Raw genomic sequence first — 27827 nt, 5'->3', positions numbered from 1 at the left:
ACTTTTGCTTGAACTAAGATGAGATCCTTTTGGACAGCTCAAAAAAGAAGCAACAGCATCAGAAGAGATTCATAGCAATGGCAACAATGAAAACAAAACTTGCTATTTGTAGGTCTAGGTTTTAAGGATATAGCCATCTCCCCAAGCAAAGCTCAAAGAAATTGGCTGCTATGATTATCATTCCTTCACAGGAACAACATGTTGAGATCATCTTGAAGACCAATGCCTGGACTCTCCCTCCCACCAGACCACCTTGTTTTCCTCACAGCTACACTCCCATGTGAGGATTGAACTGAAGGGTTCCTCAGGATTTTATACAACTGCTTCCCAGCCCCAAATGCCACATCAGCAGTCCATTGACTTCAAGAAAAATATGCAAAATGCCCTATCTATTTCACTGCCTGCAAGAAAACAGAAATAATGGTAATTTTTAAAGAACCACCTCACTGTATTTAAGAATTAGCATTACACAGCTGCATCCATGGGAAGATGTGCAGGCAGTTACATGCTACGAATCATTATTGGACAACTACTCACAGCAGAATGTGGACCATTCATTGATGCTACAGCACTCCTTTTAAATCTGCCTACCAGAAAACTCAGCAGTATATCTGAATTAACACCAATACTCATTCCAACAACAAGAACATGTCCAGAATTCACAGATAAGGTTCCAGATGACATCATTCTAGCAGAGAAGCACAGTAGGGTTAATTTTTCAAGTGCTGCAAGAGAACCTGCTCAGGGAGCAAGATGACTACGTGAGGAATATGCATTTTGGAACCTATCTTTACAAAGATAATCTATATTACATTTCAAAAAATGGTTTGAAACATTTGGTGAAGAATCCAGAAAAGATGTTTCCAGAAATGCTTCCTTAAGGCAAAGCTGGAGAACTGCTTGGAGTGATGCCTCAGAATTCAAGAGCAACTTGTGTCTATGCATCTGGACCACCTGAAGGTGGGCTCAACAGAGGCTCCCCTCCATCCCTGCCATGCTGGAAGTCCCAGTACAAAGCAGGATCAGTCCTAGGGTAAAAATGCATAACAAAAGGCAAAGAGGGAGCTCTGCAGGACAAGGCTTGTCATCTTTGCTACATGCTGGCTGCTGCCTATGATGACAAAAACACAAATCCTTGCCTGCCCTCATGAAATTTTACCACTGTTCTCTGCATTTCCCCTTTCAAATAGTTACATGGAGGAGCCATCAAACAAACAAACCACAGAAAATGCCAGTGCTGTTTGTAACTCATTTCTGACATTTGCTATTCTGAGCTGAATAGCAAGTGACAGCTATAAAAATAACAAAGTAATATTTGGATAAACAATTGTATACCAGATAAAATGCTAGGAAGACAGGTTACAGTGCCAGCATGGCATACATTCCAATGGCACTGTCAGCCCAGGACTCAGGAATTATATGCATCTTTTCTGCAGAAGTATTAGCAAAAGCACAGTCATTCTGTATTACCTTATAAAATTATACTGATTTCCCACAAAAATCTCTGTTGCTTGTCCAGGACACAACAAGCAAATACAGATAATGAAGACATCTCCAAGTAACATTTGAAAGACATGGCTAAAACTTGGGGGAAGAGTAAAATCAGATTTTTATCATTTAGCAATCTGAACTCTGTTACAGACCTTTTATTAATGGCACAGAAATGCATTTTACTTGGATGCATCGTATTCTTAGAACACATTAAAGCTTTAAGCAGAAATAAAATTACCTGGTAATATCACGACTGCATTGCCTCATCTCACAGTCACCCAGCACCCAGCACGTACCTACACACAGACACACATCACTTCAGTCATCTCCAAACTTGGATCCTGAAATTTCCTCTCTCTGCCCTCACCAACCCAGCAGCCCTTCTAAGAAAAAAAAAAGTAGATCCCCAGTGAAACACTCAAAAAAAAAAATGGACCTAGATATTCTGTTACATTTGGCAGCTGTTCAAATTCACACAGCACATACAGTAATAAACACACCTACTTTGAAACCAGACAGAAATGGGTTTAAGTAATAAATCCTGACTCAGAATTCACAAGTCATGTGCAAGCAAAAGGACCAGACTCTAATTCTTGTACACTGAAACCTTCACATTCCACCAAAAGTCAAAATTTTAGAAGTAATTTCAGAAGGGAACTTGCTACTGTTTCAGCCAGGCAGGAAGCAGAGCAGGAGTTTAATAAATGATTCTTTACAACAATTAGAAATTAAATTAAGCCTTTCTGGAATCCCACTGCAGTCCTGGCAGCACACTCCAGGCTCCACTGCCAGCAGAACTGCAGACAGCAAGCCAGACTTACCAGAATAAAACCTGATGTGATACTGAATCAGGAGCATACTCCAAATAACTGAAAGCTTTTTTCAGCCTTCATATGAACAGTCAAGTCATATGCATTTTGCAGCCATCAGTTTTGGCACAACTAATTCCATTTTCTTTTAATGACTTATTGGAGGGGGATTTTTTCTTGGAGCAGCAGTCAGCAGAAATAAAGAATGACCTCCTTTCACAAGATCAGAGACTTATTTGCACATAAACAGCTGAAGAAAACTGGACTCAACAGTCTGCAGATGCCCATGATATAATAAGAACAAATAAAAAGCTTATGACACTGTAACTCTGCACCAGCAAAAACATAAATCCTGTTAGAAGCATTGGAGTCAGATGGCCTTTGAAATCACTCACAGGTTCTAAATTTCCTGGCAATGGGCAGCAGGGCTGGTATTACACACAAAAACCTTCTGCCAAACAAATACTAGGCAATAAATAACAATTGTAAAGCAGAGACAGATAGACCTTTGAATCCATTGGTCAAGAAAATTGCTATCTCAAAGACAGCACAGATCTGTTTTATGGGACCTGGTCAAGAGACTGCAGCAGACACCCTATAGCACCCCATTCCCCACATCCCTGCTTTCTCCAACAGGCAGCATTGCTCTGCCTGGGAATGGGGAGAAGGAGGCAGCAGAAACCAAGGGAAGTGGACTCTGACTCAGTGTACAGGGACATGACCATAAAAGTGCCAAAAAAATGGGGGTGGATTCATCACTGACAACACTCAGGTTAAGGACAACTCTGCTGACCTGCCTTTATGAAAACTGAGCTGGGTTCCCCGAGGCTTTGGCAGCATTTGCCATGTGCCAAGCACTGGTAAGTGCCCAGGGGGCAGCAGAAAAGGCCCAGGGGGCCCAGAAAAGGCAGCAGAGGGGACAGGCAGGGCAGGCAGGGGTGGGCAGACACCAGCCCCACTGCCGGTCCAGCCAGCCACTCCTGCACAAGCAAACACCTCACTGCAGAACCCAGATCCTAGCCTCTACATTCAGTGGAGAGGATTAAGACGTGATGAGTCCCATCAACACTGAGCTGGAAGAAGAAGAGAGGAAAAATTAAATACCAAATCATTGCTGAAAAACAAAACACTTACAATAAATCCCCATGTAAACAACCAACTCTGGGCATTACTTTTTTTTAATCTGTTTTTACATCTAAGAACCCTGACTAAGTTCTTGCTCCCTCATCCAACCATATGCGCCTTCTCAACACTTAATAGCAAAGTGATATAGATTGGATCAAACACAGCCTTCCCATTAAGCCACAATATACCAAGAATCACTCCATGAGCCTTTAGTATTCATGGGCAGGCACTTCCCTCTCCTACAGCTACACCATCATTCAGCCAGCAATTACTTTCAAAACAGGTTGCAGTACAAATAAACCTGTGATTATAGAAATGCTAATACAAAGAAAAGATAACCATTAGTGTGAATCCAATGACCAACACAGAAGCACAAATGGAAAAACATTTTCTTAAGCACACTCCCAGTAATCCTACAAAACACGTGGAGTATATCCTGACTCTGAAGGGCTAATCAGGTCACAGGTTTCTAACACTTCCCAAAGCTGTAAAATGGGGGATTCATTTTACAACCAGAACTGGATGGAATTCAAAGCAAGGGGTTATTAAAACCTGAAAGCGTCCAAGTTTTTCTCCTCTTCAGAAAAGTGAGCAAGCAAATGCATTCAACAAAAATGACAGCACATAGCAAAAAAAATTCATTTAGTCTCTTTTGGTTTTGTTTGTTTATTTTTAATACATATATATAATATTGCTCAACACCGACACTTTTCCTTAGGAAAAACAACAAACAAACAGGTCTTATTTCAGTTTGGAGGGCAGTTCTTACCGTGAAATCTTTCCTGGGGAGACACCACAGTCTCTGAGCACCTGATCTTCTTCCCACTCCCCAGATAAGCCAAATTCACTTTGGTGAACACACAGACAGGCAGCCACCCAGAAGTGCTCATTAAATCACCTCAGTAATTCACAAGGTGACACCACACTGGGACTGGAACAATGACTCAATATGGCACCACTGTCATTTAGAGAAATTAAAGACATTTTACACACCCAGATCTAATCTTCTATCAGTATTTATAGGTAACAGATTCATAGGGATTTATAGCCTCAGGGGATCCCCAGATAATCTATTCCCATCTCCCCACATAACACAGGCCACATCATATCAATCAATTCCTCCCTGGCTTCTGCTTTAACTAGAGCATTTCCCTATACATCAATCCTTGATTTAACGCCTTCCACGACAGGGAACCCACTGGGTAACATTTGATAAATTGCTTCAGTGGTTAATTATCTGCTCTGGTAAAAAAAGTGTATTCTATTTCCTGACAATGTATTACTTGCAAAATTACAACAGAGCTTTAATAAAATGGCCTTTTTTAATCTCTAGCTATTGAAAAGTGGACTAATAAGAACATAATCTCCCAATTGCTTGAACTAAAAGGACACAAAAGAAGGTACTACTGTATAGAAAAGATGAGGAAGAGATGTTTAAAAATACTTTCCAGAAAAAAAGACAGCAGCAAGTCCCAGATCACTCACTCAGCAGTACCAGTGGGCTGTGAAAGAAGACTATTTTAATACACAGTTTTAAAATCACCTTCATTCAGCAAATAGTTAACAAAGATGCTAAATCCCTGGACAACGAACCCTGTGCACAAGAATTAAGACCCCTGTGATGCTTTTGGTCCTTTAAACAGCCTCCTAGTCAGGATAACAAGATCACACTACATATGAAAAAGCCTTTCTTTGCAGAAGACCTTCTTCAAAGGCCATTTAAGCAGTTCCCCTTTGCCATTAATTGCCCAGGTCCATCCTGCACAGGTGAAGTGAGAATGAATTCTGCCAAACTTAGTCTAATGATGAATATCAAGTTGAATCAATGAGGCAACATTTAGTGTGGCAAAAGCAAACAGAGAATCTCTCTTTTTCAGGCTTCTTTTAAAAGCATCTCAGTGAGCAAAGAGTTACAACTTCCTTTTTCTGCATACGTCCAATATTTCAAGACATAAAACAAGCTACACACACATAAGCTTCTTCTGACACATATAAAACCCACATCATACTTAACCTTGGCCTATAAAAGTGATTGGGCCTGAACCAGCATTTTTAAGGCTTTCAGAATCAAACTCTTTAGTGCACTGCCCAGCTCATTTATAACAATGATTTAAAAAAGGAGACGGAAGGAAAAAGAAAGGGGGGCAAAGAGTCTTTACTGCTTTAAACAATTCTCTACTGATGGATCTGCAGAGGGCTACAGTCCACAGCCCTGCTGCCACCATTACTTCTCAATAATGGCAACGCGAGCTTCAGCCTAGGCTTTATCAAAAAATGGTGAGGACTCAGGCACCACCTCTGTCATCAGCCTGAGTCAAACTCCTCAGGAGGTTGAGATGAGCCTCCAGTAGGTGAGATGTTACCATGGGCCACCTTGCAGCACTTCAGTGCTGGCTGCACATACAGTTCACCCATTCCCTGTTGTGGGCCACAAGACAAGTCCTGGCCAAGAAGCATCAACATCCAAGACACAGCACCACCACAGTGCTTCCAGGATCACAGGGTTCACAGCTAGCAATGGGTCAACCTAGGAGTTGGAGACCATGCCAGAAACAAAGCCACTCATGAGTACTGAGGCACAGTTTGGGAGCTAAAAGCATTCATTTGAGCCATCTGGTTTCAAAGCCTTCAGCTGATTAGTGAAAGCAGAAAGTCTACTCAGAGCCACCTTTCTTACCCTGCTTCACAGCATTTCAAAAAATGGACATTAATCTCTCTTTGTGTAGACAGAAAATAAAAATTATTTTTTTTAAGGTATGACTTACACATAGGAAAAATCCTAAAGAAGCAATAGGAGTTACTGTTCAGAGGTGGCTCAGAGCTTCCTTACAGGTTAAAAGATAGGAGTATCCTGTTGGTTATTAAAACTCCCTCTAAAAATCAAGTTGCCTCTCTAAAAACCTTCATCCTCAAAACTTGATATTATTCTTAAACCCTAAGAAAGAATCCAGACATGATAAATGCTCTCAACCCAGAATCCCTCTTATTATTATCAAAAGAATTGCTTAATACAAAGTCATTGCAACTGTAAAATGCCAAGTGTGCAGCTAATATGCTGATATCAAAACCTGAGTAATATAGCTGGTGAACATCCCAGACCTTCTGCCAACTTACTCATGGTGAGAATATGGAGGGGGGAAAAAAAAAAAAAGTACTACACAGCTTTAAGCTGTCAACAGATTTTATCCTAAACAGTTTTTAAACCAAACCAAACCAAACACACGGGCAGCTGCGCCTGACTCAGGTTTACTGGCAGCTAATTAATGCTTTACTAATTCCAGAAAGAACAAATGCCTGCTGCACTGCTGTTGGGTTACCAGGCTGTAAACGACTCTGCATTGCTTTAAAGCAGGCAAGGAAGAAGATGCTGAGCAGCTCAGCTCTTCCTCCAGCACCGCATCCATTGGAAAGGTCGAGTATCGATTGTGTGCACAGGGGTGCAGAGGAAGCCAGAAACCCCGAGCTCACTCGTGTGCCTGTCAGAAATCAGTCTGCAGTGAGCAACCAGGGTAAAAGGTTAATGAAATACAAGCTGAGGAAGTAAAACAAGGACACAGATGACTTGCCACAAGGCCCCAGGGCTGGCTGCACTGGCTGGAGCCCTCTCCCCAGATAAGGGGGAATGTTACTGGAGTTATGAAAACAAGTGACATAAGGCTGTTTCTACCTCCCATGGCGGGGGTTAACATGCCCTTGAAGGCACCATCACCTAATTCCCAGGCAGGAACAGAGTCCCCACTGTGCTCCCTTCTGTGCTCCACACAGGAAAGAGCTGGAGGGCTCGCAAGGAAGGAAACAGATATGGAAATTGGGCAACAAAAGCTTTCGTAACATAAGGTCACGCACTGGGTACAGATTTGGGTTTTACTTTAAAGGAGCAGTGAAGCCACTGGTGACAGCAGAGACCTCGGTGAGGGGAGTCACAAGCACCACAGTACCCCCAGCTGGGCTGCCCTCACATACCAGCTTGAAACTCACTCCTGGAAATCCTAATCCAGTGTCTCAACTTCAAAGCAGACTTGACATGGCAACATGAGACAAATCCTAAACTGATGGGATGCTCCAAATTAGCACCTTTGTTTGGTACCTCCAGCACAGGAACCTTTATAGTCAGATCCATCAACGTGCTTTACTTTTTGGTGTTTACTGTTCAGGTTTGAAATCAAAATTAACAGTGTAAAGTTTTTCACAGGGGGTCTGAATTTTTTTTTTCTCACAAAGGCAACTAATTTTTCTCATGCATAAACGTTCCCATGCCACATTTATGCCATCACTATGGATTTCTGTAAAGGAAGGGGATTAGCATCCTCTGGGTTTCAGATACAATTATTAGAAATTATTTCTTCTAATCCAGAGGTTCAAATAAGCTCCTTGCATGATTTCATTGAATAAAAAAAAGTTGTGTTTTAATATGAAATTGGTACTGTTACCTAATCAGGTAAAATACATTGAAAAATTAAAAAAAAAAAAAAAAAAGAAAAAAAGGAAAAAAACCTCAACACACAAATCAACCAGACACCAAAACCACATGCTGGAGAATTTCACTATTTCACCTATTTACTCACAAAGTGTGAGAAACACATAAATAATCAAGGACCTTCCCACTGTAGTGTGAGAGCCATTTAAGGACATAAATTCAAGAATATCTATACAGTATAGAAGCTGCTATTGGACCAGTCACATATGGTGAGTAGAAAAATGATCTGATATTTGGAATCACTTTTACAACCAGTACGCTAAGGCAACAGACTCAGGAAAATATGAATGCAATGCAAGACTAAACCAAACAAATGCCTCACACAATTCACAGCTAAGACTCTGCCAGCATTTTACCAGGTGAACGAAATTAGTAACCTGACAATTAGCAAAAGGAATAAATCCCCATAAAAAGCAAGCAGAAAAGAATTTTCAAGTGCATAAATACAAATTCTTGGCTTCATATACTTGCTGTTGTTACCAGTGCAATATGTTTACCCATTTCTCTATGGCACATGAAACTCAACTTAATATGAAAACAAATCACTAAAAGTCTTGGCAGATTAGTAAACGTCAGATCAAATTAGACCTTCTCCTAGACTATGCAGGGGCTGTACAAACTTATCAGAGTCTCACAGATTCTTTGCTCTCTGACATGAATAGGTCAGAACAGCCCAGAGACAAAAGGCTATGAGATCAGAAGACTGAAAAAGCACAGTTTTGGAAGGGCCCTTATTGTCAGGCTTTGTTTTACTATTTACCATTCGACTCATTCACAGAGAATTAGTTTTGAAGATGGATAATTCCCCAGGAGATAGGAAACAGCAAGAGAAAAAGCAGCTTTCTCTTCTCCAAACTCTCCCTGAAAGTCAGGAGCCAGGCAGCCCACCTCCCAGGCTTGAAACCTCTGCTGTGGCATGCAAACATAGCAGGGAGGTTTCAGATCACTCAGAGAAACTAGAGTTGAACCAAGTGTTATACAGTAGGGACACATCCCTCAAGCTTTGCTGTCAGAAGATTCTGCAGAGATAAGGTAAAGCCTCTGGGCTCCAGCAGCTTTACTTCAAGGGAAAAGGGGAGAGAAAAAAAGAAAGCAAGAATTTGCTTTGCAAAGGACATAATTAGGATGAGCCAAGAAAACACAAAGTTTTCCCTGAACTGTCCTCACTTTCCCATCATCAGACAAGCACAGGGAGGAACTGAGGAGAGCTACCAGTGATGCTGAAGCAAGGAATGGCAGAGTACCCTGACCACAGCCCACGGATCCTTGAAGGGAAAACAGTCCATATCCACCTCAGGTGCCTTTGTCATCCACAAACTATGACAAAAACACTGCTGAAAAGTGTGCAGGGCACACCAGCAAAGTACAGCAGTAAGTATTCTAGGCTGGGGTAAAGTCTTTCAGACTCAGCAGCCCAGCTGGCAGTAAGCTGCTTTGGACATGAAAGTACATCAGCTCCTTTTCCCTGATGAAGAAAAACAACTGTCCTGCCACATTCGTGCCCTGGGCAAGGGGCAGGCAGGGCAGCAGCACTAACACCACTCAGCACCCACCACCCACCCTCCTCCCAGCACCCTCACATTGTGCCTACGGCTACAGCAAAGTCTCCAGCATCTCTGAGTGTTCCAGAAGGATTTACAACTCTTGCTCACCTCGTGGCATCTGCTGGGCATGTCTCCTCCTCTCCCTAGAGCTAGGTCCTTTTGCTGACTTTGCTTCTGATACTTCAGGGTCTTGGAGGACGCTGCCCCAACAAGCTCCTCTCACAAACATTCTCCTTGTATTTAAGAGTAGTCCCCTGCGGCTCAGTCGGGGCTATAAATGCAGATCTTTCCCATCAGTCACCTGGGAATCATTTGCACTGCCCAACAAGATGATTAGGGGTGGGGGACTCTGACATTGATCACCAGCCCTTCAAAGCAAAGAACAAAATCTGCCCAAGCACCTTGACGATCTCCATGACATGCAGGTGCAAGGGAGAACAAGTTAAGGCTGAGTTCAATAAGGTATTTGAGCCCATGCTTAGGTCTGTGAACCACAGGTTTTCCCAATTTCATGAGCCCTACCCAATGCCCATGGACTGACATACCTCTGCTCCAGCACCAAGCCACAAGCAACAGGAGGCTTTGAATTTAGGAATTCACTGAACACACGTGCAGAGTGATCCCTGCTGGGACGATCTGTGCCACAAGAGCCCTTCAGATACGGACTTCCTCTATTTACATCACATTGTATCAGAAGTTAATGACTCCCAATTACATTAAGTGTTTTTTAAAATCACAGTACAACTAGTTCCAAAAAACAAGGAAGTATCCACCAACTTGATTTCTCATTAAGAAAATCCAATTATAAACAAGAAACCAGTTACTTACTACAGATACCAGAGCACACACTGTTTACAAAAACAATTGTCGTGTTTCTGTATGGCAGGATCATCTTGTGCTTTTTATTTAAGGAACACAATGGTAAAGAATACAGAACCATTACTGCACGGAAAGCAACCATGCTTGGAGGGTTACTTTGCCTTTTCAAAAGGAAATCAGGAGCACAATAATGTTTTATTGTTATTCTTTCAAAATACACAAGTGAACAATATATTGCTTAAAAACAATTTCTTGTAAACAGCTTTAATAGTAAAAGCAAACAATACCTCAAGTAATAAAAGGAATTTATATCCTGAAAGATCAATTATTATTTTGGCTTGTTGATATGAAACAGAATAAACTATTTATTAGAGCTCAAATCATTTAGGAACTATAACCACAAGGATCTATAAGTAAAGGTCATGGCAAGAAACCAGAACCGTAACATAAATATTTAGGATTTCAATGCAGTAAAGAACACACACAACTTCTTAGCTACACAGGGAGAGTGTTAGAGCACTGCCCTTTCTGGCAGCCACCTAAGGACAGCCAGGGAAAGAATTTTACTATTTCACAGAAACAAGAAATTGAAAAGGATTGATTTTTTTTTTTAAGAAACAAAAAATACCCAACAGCTTTTCTTGATAAAACTTGCAGCTTGTAAACCTAATTTCCAAAAACATAAGCTGGAGCCAAAGCTGACAATGGCACTGGGTGTGCAGAGAGGCACTGCAAGCTGGACTGACTGATGGGCAGCCCTGACCTGCCAGCCCACAGAGCAGGAACTTCATTAGACAAACCCAATCCCCCCAGGCTCTCAAGATGGCTCCGAAGGATGGGGAGAGGGAGTGAACAAAGAGCTGCAGCAGCCGCTCGGGGGATGCACCTTTGGAAACTCCTTCCAGACTCACTCGTACTCAAGCCTCTTCCTCATGTCCCAGGGAGAGGACAAAACCTGCCCTGGGATTCAGTCACTCCATGCAAGCTGGTGCTCAGCACTCCTTACCTGCTGCCTTCTCTTGCTCCCTCCCTGTTTTGGGATCCCCAGGCAGAGACAGATGAGCTGCTGGCAGGCGCTCTCTGTTTCATACCTGGGCGTGGGACACTGAGCATGCTCCCGCTTCCTCCCAGGCCAGGTTTCAGGGGGAAAAAAATAGCTTCCTTGAAAGTAGATTAGAGATGTCCCAGCAGTGGATGAGCTTTATCCTGGATCCATTTCAAAGCATTTCCACTCAAAAGGGGATAAAGCAGTGAGCAAAGCACATGCAGCCATAGCTTGTTTTAGCAACTGACTCTGAATCAACCCACATGAACAAAAAATCTTTTACAACAAAACACCAGAGTTCTGGGTACCATTTTAGGACAAAACACACCTGCATGTTTGGTTGTGCCTCAGCTTCACATATATAAGGAGCAGCTGTGAGGGCCTGGTTTATTCCTTCATTTGCTTGCCTTCCGTGTAGCCCATTTGGACAATGTACAGCATTTTACAAGGCATTTTTACAATACCTAAGACAACAGGACCTTGACCTCTATTATAGCTGCTAAATAGTATCACGTTGCTTGCATCACTGTAAACCCAGAACTTAAGCAAATAAGGAACAGCTCCCAAGTGGCTGTCAAAAAAAGTCTCCTCTAGTATCCAAACAGTGCCGGCAATATAACCAAAGCTGCTGGAGCAGAGATGTGAAATCTTATAGATCGGAAAGGGAAATGGGCAGAAGGATGAAAAAGGCAGGCTGCTTTCCTGCAGCTGGAAGTGCACATTTGGTTCAGGGACTACTGCTTCCCTGGAGTCGAAGGTTGCCAGAAATCTTGCATCAGAATCCAATCCAATTTCCATACAGCTTCCTTATGTCACCTTCACTCCAGCACAAAAACCCACACTTGGCCGAACAGCTGCTGCCCCCCCAGTCAGAAGACTCACTCTGCCCATTTCACAGCAGGATCCCCATGACACATCCATGTTGCACCTCAGGTGAAAATCCTAAATCAGCCAACATTTTATAAATGTACTATCTATGGCAGACACTGGTGCCAATCTGGCCAGACGGCTGGGACGGGGACCAAGGCTCCCACGAGTGCCCGTGCAGTGGCTGGCATCCCCGCCGGCAGGCTGGGGCAGAGCTGGCACACTGATGTGCATGTCCAGCACAGAAATATCCAATTTTGACATATCTGCCTTGTAAATTATGCCATTTCCCCAGGTCTTCCCAATGTGCAAATATGCTGGCTCTCAGCAGGAGTAGAAGTAGCTCAGTCACACTGAAAGCAGACAACTGCAGCCCAGTGTTACCAGTACCCCAGCCCCATGGGGACCCAGGCAGAAGCTGTCAGCATGAGCACAGGTAACACAGGTGTGATCCTGCTCTCTTCTTCCTTCAGGTCTCTCCTGGTGCTCACAAGAGCTGTGGTATCAAGCTGGTTCACTTTACTTCGAAATTTAGCACAGGTTAAACTACCTGAAAAGGCAACAGGAGGTTAGCCTGGAGGATGGAGAGGTGGAGGTGAGGGTTAGCCTTGAGCAGGAGTCACACACCTTTCCCAGGGCTCACAATCTCTGTTACCATGGGGCACTGGTGGGCAGTGATGCTGAGGATGGAGGATCTGGTGGTACCAGGCAGCGTCATGCTTTACCATGGAGCAGGGAGGGCTCAGTGTCCAGCTCACAAAAACCACAAAACTCAAAGACATTCAAGTGAAATTTCAGGGTCTTTCCTTACAAAGGCCCAGCAAAGTAGCCCAAGAGGCCATGCCAGTCTCTAACAGAATGGCTTTGGTCTCCTGTTTCACAAGGACTTGCTTTCAGGACCACAGCACAGTTCGAGACACCCAATGGGACAGTCATGTGTCACCTGAGACAGGAAAATGAGGAACCTCCAAGTATCCCAAACAACAAAGGTGTACAGTGCATCTCTAGGTACTAGCATTTACAACATCAACAGCTTGCCAAGAGCAAAATCCGTGTTTCCCCAAAGAAGCTATTTGCACTTCTCCAGGATTTCGCCTTTAAAAGTCAAACAGTGCAGTGAATAAAGTTTTATCAAGTGCAGCAGAAAATAAACTTCAAAATATAATCGTATGCACTTGTACTAGGAGCTTTCAAACAGCCAGACTGTTCAGCACACCAGAGTGCTGCAACCTCCCTGGTCCCAATACGCTCAGTTCTGAGCAAATACAGCACTGAACTTCTTAACGACTTCAATGCTGCCAACACTGATGATTTTCACACATATCTGATGGTTTTCTTAAAAAAACTCAGCTCCTGGAGTCATGCGATAAAGTAGAAACACACATTTTTATTAAGTAAAAGGCTTTTAGATCATCATTTTTGCCCAGGGAACAAGAAAAATGAACCTTTACATTACAAAACTGGAAAAGTCCCGAGCAAAGGACCCTCCCACAGTTACCTCTGCTTTAAATCTCAGGGGGGAGCAGACACCAAATAAGCTAAATGCTTTCTTGTTTGCTTGGGTTTTTTTCCCCAGAAATTTATGCTGTGAGTAATTCTGAGCAGTGAATAAATTCAAGGAAATTATGTGCTCTCTATCACTACTTCAACAATATGAAACAGGGTGACACACACAGAACGAATTCCCAATTATACCTTTAGTTCCTCCTGTCACTACAGAGTGCTCTGCCTTTAAAATAATAAATTAAAAAATTAAACACAACCCAGAGAGCTGCAAACACACAGACAAAAGGCTCCACGTTCCACTGTAAGATCTTCTCCCCCACCTATGCCCTAATTTTTGAGGTGAAACTCCCTCTGAAAGCTAACAGAGCATTGCCTGGTAGTGCCTGCCAACTCTGAGCCACTCCAGGAACAGAAGCTCTTCCAAAATTGAGGAACCCAGGGGCCATTCCCATGGCAATGGAGAGGTCATGGAGGATCTCCTGTCCCCAGCCAGGATAGCTCTGGTGCAGGGAGGGGGAGAGGTGGCATGGCAGTGCTGCCAGGAGGGAGTCCCAGGGCAGGTGAGCCCCAGGCCAGCTCACACCACGCTGGTGCTGAGACTGTGTTTGTAAGAGGTTTTTGTGGAAGCCAGAGGCGAGTTCTGTGTGAGCAAAGCCACCGTCGCTCCCATGGGAACAGCCTCAAGGCTGCCCCAAGCTGTGCTAGACTCAGACCACCACTGGCTGACATCCATTTGCTGTTCTCCCACCATTTATTGGGATGTCATGTGGGAGCAAAACTCCTTCCACAGCTCAGGCTGAACTCGCCACCCTCCTGCCCCACTTGACCTGGCACCCTTGAGGCCCAGGGAAGCAAAGTCAACAGCAGCTCTTCTCTCCTGTGTGGCTGATTCACTTGGTGGCTGCAGGCAGGAAAGGACCGAAGCTCCTCCATCATCTCATGATCCACATTTGAACTGCCTCCAACGCTGCGGGAGAGTCTGGGACAGGCGGTTGGGAAACCTCCTCCTCCTCCCGGCGACAGGAGCACCGAGCCCGCGCTACCCCAGCATGCCGCTCCTCCAGCGACAGCCGGATTCTTCCCACAGCAGAAGGTGGCTCCGAGCGCTCCGTGTCCTCACGTCCTCCGAGCGCTCCGTGTCCTTGCATCAACTCTTCACCCTGTCTCATTAAGATGTTCCTCCCCGCTGCCCCCTCCTCGCCGTGAACCGCTGCAAGCACTAATGGGCTCCTTTGCAAATCCGGTGCACATCCCGTAGAGCTCGGCGGGCTTGAAACGCTCATATTTTCATACACACACAGGAAAGCAAGTTTTATTCTAAATAGAAGTGGCAGCTTCTAATTTAAGGCTGTATCATTTGACTGCCAGGCACAACAAAAGCCACCTATTGCCCACGTAGGCAGTCAGTCTGCTCTAATGCTGACCCCACGTGCAATTGCAAATAAAGGCAACTGATTCTGCACTCAGACAGTGCATGGGCTCCCTTGTGGGGTTCACTCCCCAGCAGCCCAGATGTATTTTTTTATGGATGAAATTCCACTCACTCCTTTAATGCCATCAACCAGTCGCCAAGAGCAAGAACTGCATTAAATTATTTCATCCACAGCCAGACTGCCTGTGGGGGAAGGGCTGAGAGAGCAGGCGGAGGGGAGGCAGCCAGGGATCAGAATCCCACATGATCCCAGACACATACAGGGCTTCTTAGCTGCTTTTTAAAAATGCTTGCATTCTTCTCTATATATGCATACATGTATTTGCATATGCATATACACACACAGGTTTAAATCATGCACATTGCCACTGAAGTGAATATCAAGTGTCTTGTGTGCATATCACCAACAGCCCAAGGAAAGCTACGACAGCCCCACACACATGGTCACAACTGCTCCCCAGGCAGGACTGGGACCTGCTGCACCCCACATGACTCAATTTCCTTGCTGAAACGCAGGAAATCAAAGCTTCCCACTTCCAGGCACTGGACCCCAGATTGAACTGGGCACAGCTTCACTCCATAGGAAACATCCCCATCACACAGATCCTGAGTATGATGCACACAGCTTGATCCGCTTTATTTTTCAACCTGCTGAATTGCTAGAATATGTTTAGCTGTTATACACAGACCCCAGATCCCTAATCCCACCCTCAACAGCTGTTACATTTGCTGTGGTATTTACAGCAGATGTTACAGCTCCGTAAAAAGGTAAAACAGCGGAGACTTCCAAAACTGGGGCTAGAGGAGCACAGCAGAGCCCAACCTCCGGACACAGCTGCAGCCAGGCTCGGAGAACCAGCCATGGATGCACCAACACGTGAGGTAAAGAGCCACATCACAGCCTACAGCAGCTTAAGGAAGTTTCAAGTGTTACCATCGTGGCATTAAAAAGCTGTCAGCTTCCTGCGAGACAAGCAGCAGAGGCTGGAATTCAGTGTTTAAAGGATGATTAAATGTGACTTAAATTATACATTCCAGTTTCTGGAACTGACACCATTTAAAACACACCATCTATTCCCCATTTCCTCTGACACTGATTACTACCCACTAAAAGATGAGCATTTTCTTACAGCCTCTCAAGTACCAAACTAGGGATTTATGAATTGGAGATAATTAAACGGGTTTGCATTACAAATAGAGTAAAACATTTACATTCCATGGGCCACCTGAGAACACTCAAAGAGTCAAAATGGACATTTTATACCTGAAAACCTGCCTGCTCTCTATCAAGGCTGCTAATTGAGGCACAAGAAGCTTGGAGCTATTTTATAGTGGATTCACAGTCAAACATTTGCTGAGCTTCTGGACAACTTGAGACAGACTCGGGACCCATCGTTAATTCTCCCACATGGAGCTCTGTAAGCTGAGGCTCCATTAAGCTGACACAAATAAATTGCCTGTTTCTCCTTGGTAAATACACAGAGATTTGCAAGCCGTTACTTTTCAGATTTCAAAGACAAGGAGCCGTAGGATTTTCTTGGCTAGCAACCATGGCACTTCACCAGGAGCAAGAAGAAGCATGAGGCCATGAGAACTGGGAGAGCCTCATCTCCATCCACCCAGAGCACCTACAGCCCCTCTCAGAGGTCAGTTTGGTCAGCCCCTATCAGTCCAAACTTATGATCTTGTGCAGGAAGCCGGACTCTCCACCCCAGTGACAACGCACATGAAGGGATTAACACCTGCCATTATGACAGCAGGTGCTGGAATTGCACATGGGCATCTCAGTAACTTCAAAGAAGGTCTTTTTAACATGATTTTTCTTCCTTGCCTGAAATTTTCAAGCCAGAAAAAGCAGTATCGATCTCACTGCCTGGTAGAAATGAGATGGGGACTAATTGAGCACAGAGATCTCAGGGAAGGAGTCTCCAAGGAATCTTTTGATTTGAACAAGGACCCTTACAAAACGCCAGAAGAAAGAGAAAAACAAGAAAAAAAAGGAAAAAAGGGCTAATCCTGAATCTTGCCTGTCAGCTTGCTTTTCCCTGCACTCTCAGGAGTGCTGAGCATCATGGACTTAAAATAGAAGGGGCTCCAAGATACTGGGAGGAGAACTGTGGCTGCAAGTGTAAGACAGAGGAATAGGAGAGGCAACGGGAATGGCAGCAAATAAAAACAGTGACTCATGAAACAACAAACAAACAACACTGTAAGAGTTTTTGCAATTGTAATTCAAACCAAAATAAACAAGAATGACAGTTCAGCACAAGGAAAGGGAGGATGACAGTGATGGGAGGGGGGTGTGGGGACTCCATTGCCTTCACATCTGTTGCTCTCATAGCATCTCAAATGAGCAGCTCCAGAAAGAAACAGAGAGAGGAAAGGAAAGATGTATGGGAAAGCAGCAACTTCTTGTGATCTGCATCCGTGCCTGAAGTTTTCATGACTGCACTGAGAGCAGAATTTATATCCCAAAGCCATGCAATAGCCTACAACCCTGCTACTGGTTTTGACCCCTGGCCCCTGAAAGCAACTCTAGCAACAGAAATAAAAAGTCCATCTTGGAGGGTTAATGAGTGAAATAGATCTTGAGTGGTGGGTGGATGGACAGAAGGCAACAGAGTGGGGGAGAAATCACACCATTGGCAAGAGGCACTGATTTAACTGCTCTGAAAATCCTCCAGTCAAGCATATTCACAATTTCTTTTGCTCTTGCTTCATTACCTCCTAGTGAGAAGCTCTTTCCCAATCTGCATCTTGAATATTTTTTTCAGGAAAACGAAGGTATTTTTCCCCAGTGGGGACTAAAAGCTGGTGATCATCTTTTTTTACAGAAATTTTTTATGCATCAGAAAATGTACTGCCTGCACTCAGGCTTATATTTCCAAATACAAGTCCTTCAGCTATTCCTCTCCAGCCTCATTTCCTGAGCTCCCCATTGGTGTGGTTCATCTCCAGACGTGGAAGTGTGACCATTCTCCTCCTGCCTTGCACTGCCCAGCACCCCTCAGTGCAGCAGGAAGCACTTACCCGCCCTGTCTTACACCCAGAGCTTCTGTAATGATGACTCAGAGAGAGATTTCACTCCTTTCCTCAAACCTCGGGATGCTGTTGGCTTGTTTGAGCTGCCCATCCACAACAGCTCCCATCACCATGTACCACCCTGCCCACTGCCCTCAGTCATTCAGTTCCTGCTCCCTCAGAGCCACCTCTGCACACTCCTCTTCCCTACACATCATTATGTTGGTTTTGTTGTTCCAAGATGGTCCAAAATCTGCTCCCAAGCCTCAGTGACATCAGCAGCCCTCATCACATGCTAATGAGCTATCCCATTAAAGAGGGAAGTTGGACAGATTTGCCTATTTGTTTTTCTTTTTAAGTCAGCTTTTCTTTTGGACCCCATCCTCCTCCTCTCTGCTGTGTACAAAGTGCTCTGGAACTTTTTTGAAGAATTAGGGTCAGATTCTCTGATCCTTCATTTTTTGTGTCTTCCCTTCTCCTCCCTATGAAGGTCTGGAGTGGGCTTTGCTGTGCTCTTCTTCCTTCCCCATCACATCCCTGGGGATTGATGGAATCACCAATGATTGCCCCGTGTTCAGAGCTTGCTCAGACCAGGTTTTCCTTGTAATTATACCTGGAATAATTTCACCAAGTCGAGCGGACATGAGTATTGGATAATCTCTTCTCTACTCACATTTCCTTTCCTCCCCTATTTGGCCAAGCCCCCCGTCTCTGTATGTCATCAGCACCACAGTTTTGTGAGGACCGAAGCAGAGGAAACACAGAGCATGTCTACCTATTGAGACCCCTTCATCTCTCCAGCCTTGTTTTGCTCCTCTATGCCTTTGCTCACACATTCCACCTTTTTTTGCAAGAACTTCCCCTAATTTGGAAGCCTTCAAGTAAATAATTTTTCCACTAGAGGGCACAAAGACAATTTTTCCTACATAGAAACTGATGTTAGGATTAATAAAATAATCACTAATATGTCACCAAAGGTATCTCAAACTTCAGTAAAAGAGCATTCAATAAATTAAGATGTAGCTCCAGCTCCCCAGGTACTACACCACCACCAAACGTCTCTAACACGTAGAGACTGAAAACCTAAAAATCCCAAAGTGACGCTACTCTAACAAGATTTCCTATACAGCACTGAGCACTTTATCCTGCAATTTCTCTGCTTCCCACAATTTCTCATTAGACATAGACCACAACACTAACACAACAATGGAGACGGAAAATCCATCATAGCATTTTCTAACTTGAACTTACCCAAATTTAGCATCAAGTCAATGAACTTGTTTAGGCTTTTGTTTCCTAAATCAAAAGAAGTTTTATACCAGCAAAGATCTTCTGTTTACAGATACTTTTAGATCATGGTAAGTCACCTCCTGACCTGCCTTGGGTAAACTAAAGAGATTTTTTTGCCTTTAAGGCTCTTCTATTCAAGCAAGCTCTTACAGCTTTTAACCTTCTCTTGTAAATTTGTTACAGGTTGCATCTATAACAATGACACACTCACAAGGAATGGCACCCGCCCACAAAAACATATAAACTCAATGGGAAAGCACTCAAGTCAAACGTTTGATTACACAAACCTAACAAGTGGCATGACAGCGACAATTTCAGAGCATTGCACATGTTGAGAGCACCGTGGCCCTCAGGGTTCAAAAGCCTCCCCAGCCCCACCAACAGCTCCAGGCACAGCCCTACCTTGCTGAGTCCTGTACTCCTGGCAGCCCGCTCTGCCCGGGCTGAGGCGATGAGCCAGTGCCCGGCAGCCCACCCGTGTGCCCACGCTGCCCTCCATCCCACCGCCACAGCCCGAGGGCAGCGAGCTTTGCCTTCTGCCTGCCACCGGTGCCTGTGGGAATGGTGCCTGTGGATTCCCACCGACTGGAACGTTCGGCTTGAACGGAGTCAGCGCGGAGACTTTTGCTAATGGAAGAGGAGAGACAATAGCGACACGCAGGTGCTTCCTCCCATTTAAAGTGTTTACTTGTGCGGCTCAACGCAGTGACGCTATTGTGAATTATCTGCATGCTGGTTTGCAGAGTTCAAAAGGTAGCACGTAACAAAAGGAACCCCAAAATACTGCTTATTAAATTAGGAGTATTTTTTTTCTTTCCTTTTAAAGTCTGCTTCCTTTGCCAATGCCAAGTAAGAGGGTTTTTCCAACCATACAATAACAGCAGTTTCAAATGGGAAATGATACATACTGTATCAAAACAAAACACCAATTCCAGCACAAAAGCACGGAGTTTATCAGTGTATCTCCACTGCCTATGCAGCAGGCTCCTGTGGCATGGAAAGGAGAACTCCATCAGCCAGCAGTGAAGGCTGAGCTCAAGACCAGTGCACGTGCTCTGAGAAAAATCAAGGAGATCAAGAGGGAAGGGAGGGTATAGCTAAGCCACAACACAGAACTAAGGAAAACATCAGTCCAAAAGAGGAACAAAGGCGTATTTGTTTTATAAGATAAAGCAAACAATTCAACTGTATTCCACAGTAAATCATTTGGCTTAGGACTGAAACAGGGAAGGAAAAAAATAGGGAGCATCTGATTCTAATTTTGTTGTTCTAAGCTTACTTTACATGAATCAAGATGTTTACTAGAGGTACCAGGCATTCAAATCCATGCTTGGATCTTGTACATAGGAAGTATCAGATGTGCTACAGTCAGACAAGGCCCAAAGGGACTCATCACTTAACACTAAAATAATAATAAAAACAATAACAATAATAAAAAGTGTGAAGACATTTTTCCTAGTATCTAAATGAAATCCAACCTCATAGACATTGATTTGTGAAAATCTCAGTCCTCCCAAAAGCCTCTTTTTACTGCTTGAGAAGTTTCAAATAAATTATCACCATATTAAAGATTCTGCAACTGAAGACTGCACCTCATTTTCACAAACTGTACCTCAAAATGCCAGACATGCTGAAACCAATGGCACACACATTCTCAGTCAACCCCATTCTCTTAAAGTCAAAATAAACAGTATTGTGTGCTTTTGTCTGAGAGCCGTATTATTTGTCCTCTCCTCATGACTACAGTTATTTTAGATGTGCTTTCACGTTGACTTTCCTTCTTGGTGGGAACAGACTGAGTGGGATTTGCACTTTGCTACTGCCTTCTGAGATCTGGTGGGATGATTGCTCAGAGAATGTCAGATCCAGACTACTTCCATTCTCTATCATCAGTGAAGCTAGAAACGGCAATTCAAATGCCTCTGTCTGCTGCTCCCTCACAGGCATCTGCTAGAAGGCAAGTAGTAAGTGCTGCTTTCATTGATGCCAGCAGCAGAGGAAATGTAATGCCTTAAAATTAGCAGGTTAACAATATTAGAGTTGCTTTTGTGCAGCTTAGCAATCCTCTGTCCAGCTTATCAGACTTCTCCTTGAAGCAACAAAAGAGAATGGGCAGATCTGTGCTAAGAACAGCTGCAGCAACACATGAACTCAGCTGATGACTAACAGTTTGGACCAAACTCGTTCTACCTGTGCTGAAACAGTCTGTCAGCATTCCCACCCACCCCCAATCCTCATTTGAAACAGCACTGGCAAACAGCAAGTGGGCTTCAGAACCTCAAACCACCTTGTCTGTTGTGCAGGCAAACCTCTGCCAAGCAAAGGCTAAATGAGCATCTATAGCTGGCTGTAAGTTATCCCCCAAAACAAAGGCAAGGCACTGTGTGCAGTGTGGTCTAAGGTATGAACTCAACTCCAGGGTAACTGCTAGGCAATCTCTGCCCCAAATCACTCAGCATCACCATGAGCAACCCACCCTGCTCCAGCACACCTTCCAGCAGCCCTGCAGAGGGGACCAGGGACCTTGCAAGGTGGCTGACAGAAAGACAGCACCCCTGTGTTTTTTTTATTGTCAGGTTAAGTCTTGCTGCACACAAGCAACCAATGTATTTTATTTTTATGGCTTTCATTCTACTGCTGCACGCAGTTCCTGAAGGGACACACGATGCCATTTATTTAGAGGAGATCCAACTGAAAAACAATTTAATGCACATTCACTGAAGGAACATCAGAACGTAAACATGTGAAAGTAACTTCATTTACCAGTAGTGGCTTATGGATGCTCAGAGACACTGAGATTTATTACATACTGCCTTGGGCAGGTGGAAGGACAGCAAGAGGAGAGATGAATTTCTGGCTGTAAAGTGCCATAAATGCCAAAACCCAAATGAGTCTTTACAAGATCTATTACTTGTACTCACTCTGAAGCTGCAAGAAGGTGGCAGCCAGGGGTCCAACCCACTGCTAAGGACACCCAACATCCTCCAGGACAACAATGCAAGTACAGGTCTTGATCCTACCAGGACAGGAGGAGGCTGCAGAAGAGCTGCCCTCTCCCAATGCCACTGCTGGGCACCAAGTGCCAGTACACCAAGCCCTGCACAGTTCAGAGGGAGAATGGGATTAGGTGGCATAAATTAGGAAGAACGTTAGGAAAGCTTTCAAAAAGCTCTTAGTACGTCAGAAGAGGACAAATAACACAAATTACAAATAATAACTACAAGAAAACACCTCTGGGGGGAAACACTTTTGCAAAATCCTGAGCTGTTGTTGTTGGTTTGTTTTTTTTTTAATTAACTAAAAACAGAAGAAACAATTCCCCCAAAGTACAGCAGCCTGAAAAAGCTGAATCCTGCAGCAGGAATGCACAGAAGTTGGAAACGAACACAGTTGCAATTGGCAAGAAGAACAAATGAAAGGTTTTCATTGTGTCAAATGAGGCTTTCGAGTGGACCAGCAGTAACACGATGTTCAAAACTTTGTTGCATGACTTTTATGATGCCTCCCAGCAGCATGCAACAAAACATATCTGAGCTGTAATCAATTTCTTACTGCCTTATATAAACATTATAGGAATTTTGTCCTCTGTAATACTTCTTGCTCTCAAGGCTGCAATAAATAAGTCACTTACAACCCCACTGCCACTCTCTCTCCCATCTCGCTGTCTCAAGTCACCGCTTTTATTTCTTTTAAGCTAGCAGTGTAACCACTTTCAGCTTCCACAAACACTTTAAATGTAACCTGTAGCTAAACTCCAGGCAGAATGAAGCATTTTACATTCAAAGGGAAGGAGTGGAAAAGCTATTTTACCCTTTTAACCCTACCTTCCTTTCATCTACAGTCTCTCCTCAGTATCAGGGAAGGGAATTATGGTAGCAAATCTCTCAACCAACAACTCAGAGAGAATTGGGTCTGGAAAGCAGTGAACACATCAGCCACAGAGCATGAGAACACTGGCCCTTGCATGTACTTGTCAAACCACCTTCTCCAGTGTCACCTCACTGCTCAAGGACAGTATTTTGGCTGGAAATTACGGAGGCAGGAGAGTACCAGGACAGGCAGGAAGGGCACATGCCAATGACCACCCAACTTTTGAAGGTAGAGACCTTCTAGGACATGAGTCCCTCACTTCAGCCTGTCCTCAGGTCCTGCCCAAAGCACCTCACACAGCAGATCCCAGCATAACTACCATGCTGGATTCTGAGTTGTAGGGACATTTGAGATGGATGTGTCTGGGCACAGTTAAGGGTCAGGACTCAAGGCGAAACCTGATGGTTTCACAGCCATTCAGAGAGCTCTAACAGAGCTCTGTATCACTCAGGCACTGCTGTCTTGCTTCAAGGCACTCACTTCGTTTTGTCTATGAAGAATGGCCATAGATTGTCAGACCACATGTCCACCCATCCCACAGTTCCATCTCAAGGAACAGCAGCAGTAACCGCTTCAGGAGGAATCCCAGAGGAGGACAAGGGCATGGCAGTACTTCCCCAAAGAGTACTCCACCTGGCAAAGGCTCTGTGCCTCAAGGACCACCTGAGCCAGAAACATTATCTCTGTATAGCCTTGGTTTGGTTTCTCCAGATCATTTTCTCCCTCTGTTCCATCCAGTGAATTACAAATTCATCCCCCCACTACGATAAAGCACCAGGGAGGCTGGGGAGAGGAGGGAGAAGAGACACCTGAGCCAATTTCAAAGGTTTTGCATCCTTTGAACACTTCACTCATACATAATTGAAAGAGCTGTATGTTTGCACTACAAGAAAGTAGATTTTTTTTTTTCCTACTACCAGACCCATCACGTGAGGGATGCTGTCATATGATAGCCTTGGGGGAGGTTTGCAAACTTGGACAATTTACTGAGAAGCAAAGTAAACTACTACTGACAGCAAGTGGACCAGAGCCCGGATCCCTGAGAGGTTCTGACAATGGGAGGACTCAGAAAAAATAAGCCAGCCTTGACCCGGCACCGGGGGAGGCCGAGAGGAGCACATGCATGTATTTTATTTCACAGTAACCTCTGTTTGACCAGTTATGCAAATAAATCTCTGCTTGTCCCAAGTACACTTCTAGAGACTGAGGGAGAATTTGGAAGACTTCACAATAGAGCCAGACTTGCCGGTCACTGCATTGAGACTGAACTTCTCAAGGAATGAAATATTAAGCAGGCAGGAGTGGCATATACAGCCCATAAAACAAGGGAAGTTGTGTCCAAAAAAAAGGAATCCAAGCTTTGAAGAGGAAAAAAGTAAAAAGTACTTAAGAATTTGATACATGATCAAGATCACTTCAGCTCCTTGCAGGCAGAGAACCAGTATTTGGTCCCTGGAGAATACATCAGAAGGCAGTGAGAGATATGGGACCAGTGTGCCACTACAGTCCCAGCACTGACCCATAGGAACCAGACATACTTGCTGCTGCAGGGAGTACAGCAGGGACCTGGGGCCTTTATGGGTAGGGAAAGCTCCACGTACACAGGGCATTTTGCTGATAAGAACAAACCAAGATGTGTATATGACACCTGGGCTGCCCTCAGTGCAGGAGGGACCTGGCACCTCTTGTTTTCCAGCAGCACACATCCTGCAGTGCTGGCAGCTGCCCATGTCCCTGTACTGCTCCCCTTGGAGCAGAGAGTCCCCAGGGCAGGGACCACACCATCACCAAGGGATTTACACTGTCCCTCACACTCCATTCTCCCAAGGCTCCATTACTGAGGCTGTTCAGAGACTGCTGTCACAGCTGGCACACTTAAACTTGACTTCAGCTTCCCCTTGCTTAAATCAGTGTCATTCAGACATTCACTTACCACTAAACCTTGCAGGGCCAGCTCAGCCTAACTGTGACAATATTCCAGTGAGCTTGATGTGAACCCTCCCATTTTCTAATTGTTCTGGTTACACAGCTGCTTTCTTCCAGCATGGCAACACTTCAGAACATCAGCATGAAACCTCCTGAGACTAATACAGTAACTGCATACGGGCTTGTGAAGGGGCGTAACCCAGCTGAGGGCAGGAGTGGAAGCCAAATCCTGAACTCTTACACACACCACCAAGCCATCCTCTGCAGCTGGGAACAGCAACTGTCCTACATCCTCTGCAACACTGAGACAGACTGTGTACAGCTGACCCTGAGCAGCACAGATGATCCAGCCCAAGGCACACTGCTCCTTGGAGCTGGTCAGGAGAAACACAGCACAAGTCAAGTGAAAAATAAGAAAACTTTCATTCTGCTTAACACATTCCCACTTGGAGGCTCACCCACCCCCACCACCTGTCCTGCATGCCCTGCCCACGGCAGATGCTGCCCACTGAGATGGCCAAGGCTTGACCCGAGCTTCCCATGAGGAAGGTTCAGCTCAGGCCTCTGCAGCACAAGAAGCTGCAAACCAGCAATGCAGAGGAGAGGGAGTCACTGCTTCAGTGCACTGATCCATACAGACAGCAAGAAGCAGGGGAAGGGGAAAAAAAATGCACTAAAAATTCTTTTGACAGGGTGAAAAATGAAAGCAAAGTGAAACACAGCTCAATCTGTCAAAACAAAATCACAGCAAGCCCACTGAAAAGAAAAAAAACACACAGCTCAACTCGCATTTTCTAGTAGGCAATAACTGGTACATTTGTTTTCCTGAAGATAAGCGGGTGAGTTAAGTTTGCCAGACAACACTGAACAGATTTGAAAGGTAATCACGGCAGAAGCACAAAGTATCAAATTTGCCAGGGACACTAAGGACTTGCTCACTTCCACCTTGCCGTTCAACAGACTCTCAAAGAAGCTTTTACAGTCGTGCTGCTGAGCCGAGGGATGGACTCCAAAGTGCCTGATCAAGACAAGATTTGCCTTGTCCCTCTGAGCTCATCGTTCAAGGAGGAGGAAAGATGATGCTCTTGGTAGCAAACGAGTCACAAATTGGCATAGCAAAAGGTCCCATACAGTGAATTTTTGATCAGGGTGGCAAAGGCCAACATAATGTTCAGGTTACAGAGAACTCATTAACCTGGTAAGAGAGTCCTAACAACATTACCCAGAGGGTATTTTGACTGGTGAGACAGTCTGTAATTAGCTTAGGTGGGCCAACCTAATTTCATGGCCTGAGGAAGCATCTCCCAATGCAAGAGATGTACAAGATATATATTTATAGTTCTTTCCTGATAAGCTCATTAAAGGTTTCAGAGATGAATGACCACAGCATTTGACTGTTTTCTTATAACCTGGAGATGCAATCAGTAATAAGTGAGAGAGCCAGGAGAACAAAGGCAGGGGCTGCACAGTGCTCTAAGTAGGGGGAAAAAACACACACTAAACAAAAACCCTTAAAAAAACACCACAGACTTCTGTTACACTACATTGTGAAACTGCCATTTTTATCTTCATTTTGAAATGGACAATTATATGCATGTCCATTTCCTATAAATGTGTGAACAAGCATTTCCATAAAACCCATTTTAACAAGGCCCCAAGCATTACAAATAGGAAATACTACGGTGGAAGCAGTTAATATAGATGTGTAACACCCCATATATATTCAGAACTGCATTTGCACATTAAAAACTTAAAACCAGTCTTCCAAATAAATCAGCATTATAAAAAATTCTAATTTCCCAATGTTTCCATTCCAGTAAACCTTTGCCTACTCAGATCTTTATTAGCCAGAACTGGGTTGCAGGTGCACACAGTAATCAAACTGGGATCTGGCACAAGACAGATGGGAAGGAAAACATTTCTTTTTTAAGTTTGCTTTTTCTGTTTCTCATTTACTTTTTTTTAGGGCATCTTCTAACATGTCTAAAAGTCTCCCCAGCAAACACAGCTTTTCCAATTGCAGCTGCAATGTTTTAACCTCTCCTGTTTACCCCCCTATTCGTTGTCTATTTTTGCAAGAGCTGAAATTCTACTACTTCTGTTACAGAAATTCTCCACTTTCTCCCTCGAGGGTTCCCCTTTCATTAGACATTAACTCTTCCCTGTTATACATCAATAACAGGCAAGTGCTTGGTATCAGGCACCATATTCCCATAACACCCTTGCACGAAGCCAAGAGCATTAAGCCACCCCACATCTCAATTTTGGTGTCACATTATTTGTGCTTTTCAAGGTATTAAGAGTCCAGCATATCTTTCCACAGAAACTTAATCCTGCAAAAATAGTACTCAAAGCTGAGAAAGAAAAACTGAAAATAAAACTCCTTGATAAGTGCTCCAAAAATTTCCTCATCCTTATGTATAACATAACTGGAAATTATGTGCTGCTTAGCAGGGTAACATCTGGGAACTGCCAGCAGTAAATGCCATGGCAAACCCTGCTTCCTGCCTTAGCTGTGGCCAGCAGGAGACAAAACGCCCTAGAAATTAGTCACCTCCAATCTTCACTATCACTAAGAACCTTAACAAATACTGATACCCACGAA

The 27827-nt window shown here is 44.2% G+C and overlaps 1 protein-coding gene across 32 annotated transcripts in view; it reads right to left on the bottom strand.

Annotated features, from left to right (window-relative positions):
* Positions 1-27827, bottom strand: part of MAGI1 (membrane associated guanylate kinase, WW and PDZ domain containing 1) — a 327423-nt gene that overhangs the window by 260760 nt on the left and 38836 nt on the right. The window contains exon 1 of one of the 32 annotated variants that reach the window (XM_064667273.1): positions 19829-20117. The exons of the other annotated variants lie outside the window; for them this stretch is intronic. Within the exon in view, the coding sequence (XP_064523343.1) occupies positions 19829-19925 (97 nt within the window). The 5' untranslated portion in view covers positions 19926-20117. Of the gene's footprint in view, positions 1-19828; positions 20118-27827 lie in introns of those variants that run through there. 32 annotated transcript variants of the gene reach the window in all.

This window comes from Pseudopipra pipra, chromosome 11 (assembly GCF_036250125.1).
Source record: "Pseudopipra pipra isolate bDixPip1 chromosome 11, bDixPip1.hap1, whole genome shotgun sequence".
Classification (NCBI taxonomy): domain Eukaryota; kingdom Metazoa; phylum Chordata; class Aves; order Passeriformes; family Pipridae; genus Pseudopipra; species Pseudopipra pipra.
Note: the sequence above shows the minus strand (reverse complement) of the source record. Positions and strands in the feature narration are given on the sequence as shown.